The following is an 11,450-nucleotide window of genomic DNA, read 5'->3' as shown; positions in this document are numbered from 1 at the left end:
GTTAGCCCCAAACCACATCTAGAAACATCTTGAAACTGAAAGTTCATTACCTAGAATTACTGAAAAATCAGCAGCGTAATTTCATTGTGAAGAACACAGGCTGAACTCTGCATGACAAGAGCTCCACTCCAGAAATCCTGATGAGCAATCTTCGTTAGGAACAACACTGATGAAAGCACAGTCATTAACCCTCAGGTAGTTTGTACATAGATAGGTGTGTTATTGCTGCACTTCTGAGTGGTAACTTCTCATTATGGATTTCAAAAGGAAAACAACAGGACCACAACAGGGAGGAATGCTGGAAAAGTGAGGTGTCTTCAGCTGACCTTAAGAGAGAGCTGAGCTTTTCTTAGCATTCCTGAATTCCTGCCACTCAGCTCTGCATCAGGTGGCACTCCCCAAAAGGGTCCCTTATCTGAGCTTAGCTGTGTCAGTGAGTCAGAGCCAGTGGTCAGTCCTGCAGGTGTGTGCTAGCCCTGGCAGAAACTGAAATATGTACATATTTACTGGGTTATTAACTGTTTATCAGTAACAGGCTTGTAGCCAACAGTTCAATAATTGCTTTATCAAACTAGGAGTCTTTAAAAGAAAATAAAGCCTTTTAATAGCACCACTATATATATATATTTTAGTGTTCTTAGACAGAAGGCTTACATTCCATTAGCACAAGTAACTGCTTTAAATCTTACCAATACCTCTGCAAGGAAGTAAATTATTGCTAATTCCTGGTCAGATAACAGTTATCTTGCCTGTGATGTATGTCCCCCAAAAATAGATTTGCTTTTTTCTTACATGAGAGCCCCAGGCTGCCAGAGGAGGGTGTTTTGAAGGGGCTGCTGAAGGAAGAAATGCCGTGAGTGGTTCCGGGAAGCAATAAGCACCTTCATGAAAATAACTCAAGTCCCCATCCTTAATCCCTGCCTATCCTTTTTTATCTGATGGACTCAGCGAGAGCTGGAAGATCCCAGTGTGGCTGAAAACAAAAGGGAGTTAACAAGATGTGACCGGCCGATGGACAGAACAATAGGCGAAGCCCTGCACGCAGCCTAGAGCCAGGTGTGCCCATGCCCAGGTGCCATGCGGCTGGCGGTGACTCTGCTGTGCTGCTGGGCGCTGGCGGGGCTGCCCCGGGCCGGCGGCTCCTGCCCCTCGCAGTGCAGCTGCGCCTTCCACAGCCTCGGCGACGGGACCAAGGCCAGGTACGCCGGGCGCTCCCGCGGCGGGCTCGGGGGGTGGTTCTGCTCCTCTCCGAGGATGCTCGCACGAGAAAATATAGTCTCTGCACTTCGTGGCCATTATTTTTCCAGTTGCTCTACGCTCTAGCTATATTTGCAGAGGATTAGCTTCTGAAAACACAGTAAGCTGATTTCAGAGAAAGCGTTTGGGCATCTCTGTGAGAACAGGAGTGACATAATTATTGCTGGTGTAATGGCAAAAAGGGAATAAAATTTAAACAATACATATATTTTTTAACCTTTCTGCTGAAAATTCTGGTTCTAAAAGCTTTTATTCTGCTCTGCTGGTTTGTTGCTAAAGTGTGACTAGATTTGATTCATGTTGTGGTACAAACCCAACAATTTACTTCAAAAATCCTTCAGCTGGTGATTTTAGGCATAGCAATAGACTTTAGACAAAAAGGAACTAAAAAAACAGACAGTAACAAAAAAAAAAAAAATTAAAGTAAGTTAATTTTCAGACTGGAAACTTTCCATTAAAAAACAAGGCAAGACCAGAAGGACACCCATCTTTGAATGCAAAGCCATTGAACATACATTTCTCTGGAGGACTGTTATAAAAGAGTCCTTCTGAAGGGTAAGCACAAAGTATCTGACTTAAAGAAAATAGAGCCCATATTTTCATAAGGTGTGGTTCACAGCAAAGGAAGTTTTGTGACAGAGATACAGGATTTGCAAAATCCTTTGTAATAAACTTAATTCTAGATTGAAATATTTTTTCATTACTGAAATATTATTTTGGAACCCCATGAAATAGCTCTACTTTCTTATCATTTTTATGGTGCTATAGATTTAATATTAGAAACTTTCACAGTAAGAAGAAGCATGATGGAGACACAAGTAGCCTGAAATTGCTAAAAGGAAGTGCAACAGCGTGAGAGCCAATTATTTTTCCATAAATGTCACAGTTCCCAGGGGAATTTCCTCTCAGTGACTGGAAAAAGCTGTTGTACATTTTAGTAAGATACATAATGAAGCAAATATCCATTCCTCCCTTAAGGAGCATAATGCCACCCTTTTTTTCTGCATTATGATTCATATTTCTCACCAGAAGGAGATTATCCCATAGATTAAATGTGTAGTGCTCACTGACATAATTTAGGGACACCATGAGAAGCATTCTGCTTTACTGCCATGGTCTTTCTTTTTGTAACATTTTGTGATGTGACTACACAAAGTAAAATGTTTTATTTAAAGTGGATTTCTGGATTTTTCTTATTTGGTAGATTTTTATCTTACTCAAATCTTAGCCTTCAGCAGAGGGTGGGCAGGATTTAATGCCACAATAAAAGTGTTGGGTGAGAGTAATGTACTGTGTTTTGATTATAAATTAACAATTTAACTGTAGGCTCAAATAGCATTTAAATCTGGAAAGTCTGCTTGAGCAGTTCAGCAATGTTATATATTTTTGTTGATAGTAGAGGAATAATTGCTTTCAGCCAAAACCAGCCTGGTTTTGACAGCTTTGTAATATTCTGTTTATAGAGACAGTGTGATAGGAAAATGTTACCTGACTGATCACATTCCATTTCCTGTGGTGTCTTGTTCAGTGAGTAGACTGGAACACGCCCATCCAACCTCTTACCTTTTGCAGGTGGCTTGGTGTTTTGTTAAAGAACTTGCCTTCCCCTACTTGCTGATAGGAAAATTAAAATTCAGTCTGAGAGACCTGTTTTGTCTCCCTTTATTTCTCATGGCTCTCTACAATTCCAAGTCACAATTTTTTGTATGAAGGCTGCAAAATGCAGCACAGGCTTTTCATGCTTTGACCTTTAGAGATTAGGAATGGGGAGGAATGATTAAAACACATAAATCTGTCTTGCTTTCAGTATAGCATTTTCCAGAGAGTTAATTTTCTGTGCTTTCACTCTCAAGACTAGATGTGTCTGCAGTGCAGTGACTGCTACCATCTTTACACACCCTCCACAGTAACGCAGAGCTTACTTCAGAGTACTTCCAAGGAGTTGTTAGCTAGCTTTCTTATCCTCATTTCTCAAACCAGAGTTCCTCTGTCATATTTAATCTATATAACTTCTTGCCCTCCTACATGTCAATAAGGCTTCTTTTTGTAGGGCTTTTGTAGTTCAATTTATGGATCCTTTTGTTTTTACTTGCACTAGAATCCTCTGCTGTGCATGAATGTTGTCACTGCTATCACAAGTACTTAAAAAAACCTGATAGCAAAACCCAACAGGAACACTAAATGGGCCAGATTTGGACTCACACCACTCCAGGAGAGGCACAACTGCTGTGATGTCTGCAGTCAGAAGGCACATATGAATTACTGCAGGTTGATGTATTTACAGTGATGATGCAGAGATCAGCAGCAAGAAAGAAATGACAAGAAGAAATCTTGTGAAAATAGAAAGGCGGATCAAAATTTTGCATTAAACTAAGGTTTCAAATCTTTTCAAAATAAAAGAAAGTCACATCTTTGCTTGTCCTTGTCTTTTCCCACCAGGACAGTGCTGTGTAATGATCCAGAGATGACCCTCCCTCCTGTGAACATCCCTGTTGACACAAGCAAGCTTCGGATAGAAAAGACAGCCATCCGCAGGGTGCCAGGAGAGGCTTTCCACCTGCTCCACAACCTGGAGTACCTCTGGATGCCCTATAACTCCCTGGGCAGCCTCAGCAGCATCACCTTCAAGGGTCTTCGTCGTCTGCAGGAGCTGAGGCTGGATGGGAACAACCTAATCTCATTCCCCTGGGAGAGCCTGGCTGGCATGCCCCAGCTGAGGCTCCTGGATTTGCACAACAACGAACTCACCTCAATCCCTCCAGATGCTGCTCGTTATGTCAAGAACATCACATACCTGGATCTGTCCAGCAATAAGCTGATGACTCTTCCTCAGGCTCTCATTGCCACCTGGGCCAACCTCCAGGCTGTTCCCTACTTCCCCAATGATAACTCCAAGATCATCCTAGGTAAGAGAAATGCCTGCCATTTTGCAGGGGGCACAAATGTCAAGAGCTCCTCATCTCGTTGCAGCATTCTCACCCACTGTGGCTACCATAGCAAGTACCCTTCTATTATATGTATACAATTTAATACCCTAAATAATATGTGTAAATTCATTTACACATTAACAAACTCACCTCAGGCTCATCACACGCATCTTATTATGCCATAAATTTGATTACTTGCTTGGATCTTTGCAGCACAAAATTGGTGACTCTTGCTCAAGGCTTTTTTAGTTATTTCCACTGCCATTTTGGATAGAAATACAAATATGTTTACAGCTCTTCATCATTTGTGTGCTCTTTTCTAATAGCACTGTGTTTGGAATTGACCCGTTTTAAGCAGAACTAAAGAAAAGGATGGATAATTTATTATGCCTAAATTAAAGAGGAATAATGCCATGACTGAGCATAAAATCTGGGTCAGAGCTGCCAATTTGTCTCTTCCCAGAGCCTTGTTTATCTGTTCACAGAGAATTAAACCCTAGTCTACCCAAACACACCAAGACAGTGCTGCCTTGAAGGACAGCTATGAAGCTCCTTTCTGGTGGCAGCTCTAGGCTCCCCAGAGGTATGGCTTTGGGGCAGTTATCCATTTTTGTGTCAAGGTGTCTCACAGCTGGCTCTCAGTTGCAGGATGCCCAGGTGAGGCTTTGAGCACATTTCCCAGTTCAGGGGACTATCACATGGTCTTTTAGCCATTGTTCACTGTTCAAATCCACGGCAGGTTGATGATGGCTCAGAGTTGTTGCCATCTGCATGCACAGCCCCTGCAGCCAGGGATGTCAGCTGAGGCACCTGCTGATCATCTCAGCAGAGGCACTGCAAGTTTCCTCTCACTCTGGCAAGTACCTGCTGCTCTTGGTTCCCTTGATAAATTTAGGGAGGTGAAGTTTTTAAAGCAGGATTGCAGTGGAAAGAGATACGAGACTTAAAAAAGATACAAAATACCACCTACAAAGCTTTTAGTGTCCTTTAGCAGATGTTGCTGAAGGTTTCACTAGCGTCAGGAGAGGAGCAGGTGTTTCATGATCCTGTTTTGCCAGATGCAGTAACAAGTTCTTTAAGCCAAAATTGGCAGTTTGGGATTGCCCATTTCATTCATGGCAAGACTGCCTAGATCATACTTTTCCTTTTTATTTTTAGAGTCAAGTTATGTGTAAAAATGTTATTCCATTCAATATAGATTAGGGGAGAGTGTTTTATAAAGAACAGATAATTGATGCATGTGGCCAAATTGAGTAGTATCCAGCTATGCACAGGTTGATTGTGCCAGGATCCTAAAAAATTCATGTAGCCATATGAATACAATGCTAAAATTAATGCAGTAATGTACAGACACTCCAGCTTCTAGGTCCCGTCCTGTGGACACCCATAGGAACCATGTAGATAAAATGCATGTCTCTCACAGGAGCAGGCTGGGAAAACACAGCTGCATGTTTCTGTTTCACTCTGCTAATGACAGTTTCTCATGGAGGCATAAAAAATCATGAATAATAAAAAAAGTCAGCCCAATCCCTTCCTTGTCTGCAGTGCATCACTGTGATTCCAGAGCCACTGCTTGCAGACTCCTTCAAGAAGAAGTAATTCCTCTGCTAAGTTGCTGGCTAATAGTCTGTGCCAAGGGTGCAAGCTTTTCCACATGAGGCCTGCCCACGTGAGCCCATGGAACTGTGCTGTGCAGGGCAGCAAAGGCCTCACTGGGCTCTGTGGTGCTGCTGCTCCAGCTGGAGCTGGGGCACCTGCCAGGGAACCTGGATCAATTGCTATCTAGTGCATGAACTAGAAACTGCTAGAAAAATGCCACAAAACAACAAAGCCAAGCTGAATGCTCATTATTTACTTAGTCCCCCTTCACTTTAACATATTAATTTACAAGAACTGACCTCCTGCCAAAACCCATCACTTCCAGATCCTCTTCTAAGCCCAGGGAATGCACTCAGAAGAGTTTTTCTGCAGCATCTTTAAAACAGTGTGAAGGAGTATCAGTACTGTTCCCCTTCAGGCAGGTGCCAGCCCCAGGCATGTCCTTGGGCTGTGCATGGAGAAGAGGAGGTGCAGCCCCCTCAGAGGGAGCAGAGCTCACTCCTGTGGCAGGCAGGAGGCCTGGGAGCCATGCTCCTCGTTTAGGCTTCAAATGTGTGCCTGGGGTTGCATGGCATTCATATCCCTAATGTCAATTCTGCTCGCTAAAGTCATTAGAGACCACAACCTGGCCACAGTACAGCCGGATGTGAACATTTCTAAGTAGGATGACACAGATTTAATCAGAATGCAGCAACTTCTGTTCATGGATATGCATTGTTCCAGTTCCAAATTTGTTTTTTCAGTACTATCTTCACAGGTCTATTTTTAATAATGCATAATTTTTTCAGAATTGGAATTAAATAGGTGCAAACTGGGAGAGCAGAATAAAGAAGAGAAACATTCCAAGAGTCTGAAACAGGAGTGTTTTTCAATATACCTCTTTCTGTGTGTATAGCCTAAATATAGTTATGGTCTATCTACATTTTTTTATATACCATAACAGGCATACTCTTCAATTTAATCCTTAAAACATTTCTTTCATATTATCCAGTATAAATTAGCATTTCAGGAAAAGCAACTGATCACCAAAATAATGAAAATAACTTAAGAGTAACGGGGCTAGAAGAGAACTATGACAGGCAAGTGGGATCAGCACAGCTATTGCAGGTGTGAAAGTAGCATCACAATCTGGCTAGTATTTTAAAAATGTCCAGTGAGAATTTTTTGGCCTGTCAGAGACTCCATAGTATCCTTGTACCAAAGGAATCCACAGCTCTTCTCCCATGAGTACTTGGTTTTTTCATCCTGGAACAAAATGTATTTATAATAAACTCTTGTTTTGCTTCTTTATATGCACGAATCACAATGTCTTCATGATATGAATAATTTTGCTTTGAACTTATTATGATTTCAGATCCAGATTTGGAGATACTTTAGCCAGTCACATTTATTCCATTCTGGCAACTGTGGGATCCATCAGACTCATCCAGCAGCATGGGGGGACACACCCCTCCCCACCTCACATACTCCTGCACAGGCAGTTCTTGTAGAGCTGACTGGGAGTCTATCACACTGTATCCTGCTGAAAAATAGAAACAAAAATGGCAGAAACAAAAGGTGCTGTTGGACTGACTTAGTGCCCTAATTTCTTTTTGGCAGGCTTGCAAGACAATCCTTGGGTGTGTGACTGCAGTCTGTACGAAATGGTGCATTTCCTAAATTTCCAGTCTCCTAACATAGCCTTCATTGAGCCCAGGCTGAAATGCTTCACCCCCAGGAGCCTTGCAGGAGTCTTCTTCAGCCAGGTGGAGCTGAGGAAGTGCCAGAGCCCCGTGGTGCACACGTCTGTAGCCAAGGTGAAGACCATCCTGGGCAGCACGGTGCTGCTGCGCTGCGGCACCACGGGCGTGCCCATCCCCGAGCTCAGCTGGAGGAGAGCTGATGGGGCTCAGCTGAATGGCACAGGTGGGTTTGGTTCATGCTTTTCTGCACACATGGAATGAGTGACACAGGCCTGTACTAGGTGCAATCCACTCTTGCACTGTGATTTTCTATAGACCATAAAATTACTTATATGTTGATCTTAATCTTATCAGATGTGTGTTATGTGTAGGAAGTTGGCTTTGCTTTGTTTCATAGCAATTGTAGTGGTGAGACAAGTCAAGGGGTTTTTTGGAAATCTGTTGGAGCTAAAGGAATTAAATATTTCCAACAGTAGCAATTAGCTGTTTTCAGTTAGTTATTCAGTCACTGAAAAGGCTTCCCACTGAATTATTCTATATTCTATTGTATTGCTAATCCATTAGCAAACATCTCTGGCAGAGAGATGTCTGATGTGAATTCAACTGGGATTCAGATCAGCTGTAGAAGAAAGAAAAGGTTACAAGCATACAGCATTACTGATATATTAAAAGACAAAAAAAACCCTAAAGTGCTGAAGGAGTCCTTGGGGACTTTCCAGTGGGAATGTCCCCAAGGAATCATTCCCTCTGATAGACTGACAAGCTCTCCTGGGGAAAAAGGTCTGTGGAAGAAACCCTGACCACCTGGTCTGAGCACCTCGCCTGGGGGAAGCCTTCAGACAGACACTGGTTTTGTGACTGATCATGATTTCATTTCCATTCATAAGGAAGTCTGGAGCTGTAATTGCAATACTGGTCCTTTAATTTGTGGGGAATTTAGGGAAGAAACCTTTGCTCTGCTGAAGACAGTTGTCTTTTGCTTCTTGTCCAAGAAGTTCTGAGTCAGGACCTGCACCTTCTTGCCTCCAACCTGCCCCGAATACTCCTGTATCCTAGTCCTGCCCTGACTTTCATAGAGGATGTAAACCCAGCAGATAAATAAATAAGTATTGGGTCTGATCTTCAAAGGGCTCCTCGGTGCACAGAACAGGGAAGAGAGCAATTCTCTTTCACTGCAGTGGAACCATTTGTAACAAGTATCATTTCCTGGGATCTGCACAAGTCATTGCTCTGCTGTGCAGGATGTGCAGGATGCAGCAGAGCTGCTCCTGATAATGGTAATGTGTACCCATCATGCTGCAAACATCCCTCCTACACTTGAAAGAGAGCCACCCCAACAGAATGGGGTGATTTCCTGAAAGCCTGTGTTGAGTTTACTTTGAGCTACAACTAAGAATAATGTATTTTGTGCCTCATTAAATCAGCTGCTATCACCTTTCAATAAAAAGCTGGCTGGAAAGATAGGTTATTTCTCAGCAATGGCAGCTTCTGTGCCAATGCTATAATGTGACTATTTGAGATGCTGGTGTTTGTTTTGAGCAGAAATGAGTGAGAAACAGCCCACAGTCTGTATCTACAGGTAATTGCCATAGGTAGACCCATAGCTTCATGCTTTTTAAAATACTCATTCGGTAAATAATTAAACTAAAAAAGTAACTTCTGTTACCTTTATATTTTGCTGCCATTGGAAGGGACTCTGGTTGCCAAGGCAGGATCCTGACCCCAAAAGGGCTTGGAAGAAGTTTGCATTCTCTTACCTTTGCCTTTCAGACATCTCCCTGGTTTACCTTTCAGCAGGAAAGGACTGAGACAGCATGTGCCCATCCTAAGGAGGCTGGCTAAATAATGATGAGGGTGCTTTACCCTTCCACAAGATCCCAACTCTTTTTTTTTTCTTTGCATCAATAGAAAAAGGCAAAAAAAGCTAGTTTTAGTCTGCAAGTATATCACATGAGCAAATCAACACTCAGCTATGTACATATCCTTTGGTGGCAACCAAATGTACACCTGTGTAAGGATAAACACCTGCAGTAATTGAGCAGTAGAAGGGATATTATCTTTCAACTATCTTTCCATGTACTCTAGGCTAGTCTGAGTGTGTTTATTACAATAAAATCTCCACTGTTTGTATTTTCTTTGCCTCCACAGTCTGCATCTGATGCTTGAATAGATCATGTTGCTGCCTGCTCCTTCCACTCTTTTAAGTATTGCATCTATATAAGAATTTTCAAGCTTTTCTTTTTAATGGAAGAACCTTTTCTGTTATATTTTCAAGATGTACATCAATTTGTGGGAAATAGCATCAACTTTTTCATGTATATTCATTTTGAAGCAGTTTAAATCCTGATGTAATCTAATTCTAGTCCTTTTCTTAGGTTTATTTTGATTTTGTAATGTTTTTGGTGGCAAGCAGAAATGATGATTCTTTATCATATACTTTATCAAGCAGATATTTGGTGATGGAGTCTTAATATTTTACAAACATGGAATTAATTCCATTTACTATTGCCTGTTTATTTAATATTTTTCCTGCCTTGCAGTTCACCAGGAGATTTCCAGTGATGGGATGAGCTGGTCTATCCTGGGCCTGCCTGTAGTCTCTTACCTTGACTCTGGAGAGTACATCTGTAAAGCAAAGAATTTCCTGGGGGCAACAGAAGCCTTCATCTCGCTCATCATCACAGACTCAGAAAGCACGGATGACCCTAACTCTAGTGCCAAAGGCACGTGGAATGGCAAGGCCAGCGGGATGGAGGCAGCTGCCTACAATGACAAACTGGTGGCCAGGTACGTTATCACCACCTCCACAGTGCCCACGCTGGGGGCTGGGGCGGGCACCGGAGACAGCGTCCTCCTCCCGGACACGGCTCAGGACAGCAACCCCCAGAACCTGCTGGTGAGCTCCACCACGGACCAGCAGGAGCCAGAGAGGATGGTGAGGTCTGTCAGGGTCATAGGGGACACCGACCAGAGCATCACCCTGGCCTGGAAGGCGCCTATGGCCAAGAACACCACGGTGTTCAGTGTCCTTTATGCTGTCTTTGGGGAGAGGGACATGCGGCGGATCAACGTGGAGCCAGGGAAGACCAAGGTCACTCTGTACGGGCTGCTGCCAAAGACCAAATACATCGTGTGCGTCTGTGTGAAAGGGCTGATCCCCAGGAAGGAGCAGTGCATCATATTTTCCACAGATGAAGTTGTCAGTGCAGGAGGGACGCAGAAGCTCATCAATGTGGTTGTCATCAGCGTGGCCTGTGTCATTGCTGTTCCTCTGACCCTGGTGGTCTGCTGCGGAGCCCTGAAACGGCGCTGCAAGAAATGCTTTGTGCGCAAGCCCAAGGACGCGCAGGAATCATACGTCACCTTTGAGAGCCTGTCCCCTGGGGCCAAGGCCAAGGGCGTGGAGGGAGAATACCTGACCAGGCACACCCCTGACGAGTCCAACAGGCTGCTGTCCGCCCGCTCCAGCGTGGACTCGGAAGCCATACCAAAGATAGAGGGACAGCCGAATGAATACTTCTGCTGACAGTACCTCGGCTGGCTGTCAGCTCACCCAGGGGGAAGTGAGTGGCTGTTCTGTGACTCTGCTCCAGCCCTGCATGCCACCCTGGCCATGCTTCTGTCTCTGACACGTTCTGGAAGAGGATGCAAGAGGGTAGACAGTGCCCAAGATTTACAGAAACATGTTGCTCACACCACTTGGGGTTGGCTGCTTTGTACCCAGTCAAAAGCTTCTCTGATAATGTCCTCGTTCTCCTGGACCACTTTTTTTTAGTTTTTTTTTTTTTTTTCCGGTCAAATGAAGTGTGCACACTAAGTGTAAGGACATTAAGGAACATTTAGGACCCGCTCTGCAATATGCTATGTATTTTATTCTCAGCTCTTTTGATGTTCTTTTGGTCGACAAGTCAGGGGAGTATTTAGTAATTTTAATAAAAACACTTATGAAGGTGAAGATTGAGAGTCTCACCTTTTACATCCCCCA

General features: G+C 43.4%; 1 protein-coding gene across 1 annotated transcript; it reads left to right on the top strand.

The window, feature by feature from the left end:
- Nucleotides 1-1,077: 1,077 nt before the first annotated feature.
- Nucleotides 1,078-11,181, top strand: LRIT1 (leucine rich repeat, Ig-like and transmembrane domains 1). Its single transcript, XM_036385951.1, has 4 exons — nucleotides 1,078-1,199; nucleotides 3,697-4,163; nucleotides 7,383-7,688; nucleotides 10,006-11,181. The coding sequence occupies exons 1-4, from the start codon at nucleotides 1,078-1,080 to the stop codon at nucleotides 10,989-10,991; spliced, it is 1,881 nt and encodes a 626-aa protein (XP_036241844.1). The 3' UTR covers nucleotides 10,992-11,181.
- Nucleotides 11,182-11,450: the final 269 nt, after the last annotated feature.

Source organism: Molothrus ater, chromosome 8, assembly GCF_012460135.2.
Source record: "Molothrus ater isolate BHLD 08-10-18 breed brown headed cowbird chromosome 8, BPBGC_Mater_1.1, whole genome shotgun sequence".
NCBI lineage: Eukaryota > Metazoa > Chordata > Aves > Passeriformes > Icteridae > Molothrus > Molothrus ater.
This window is presented reverse-complemented; position numbering and strand designations above follow the sequence as displayed.

Coding starts and splice junctions, on each gene's coding strand:
- LRIT1 (XM_036385951.1), top strand. CDS start 1,078: ATGCGGCTGGCGGTGACTCTGCTGTGCTGCTGGGCGCTGGCGGGGCTG. Junction 4,164..7,382: donor TAACTCCAAGATCATCCTAG/GTAAGAGAAATG, acceptor TCTTTTTGGCAG/GCTTGCAAGACAATCCTTGG. Junction 7,689..10,005: donor GGCTCAGCTGAATGGCACAG/GTGGGTTTGGTT, acceptor CCTGCCTTGCAG/TTCACCAGGAGATTTCCAGT.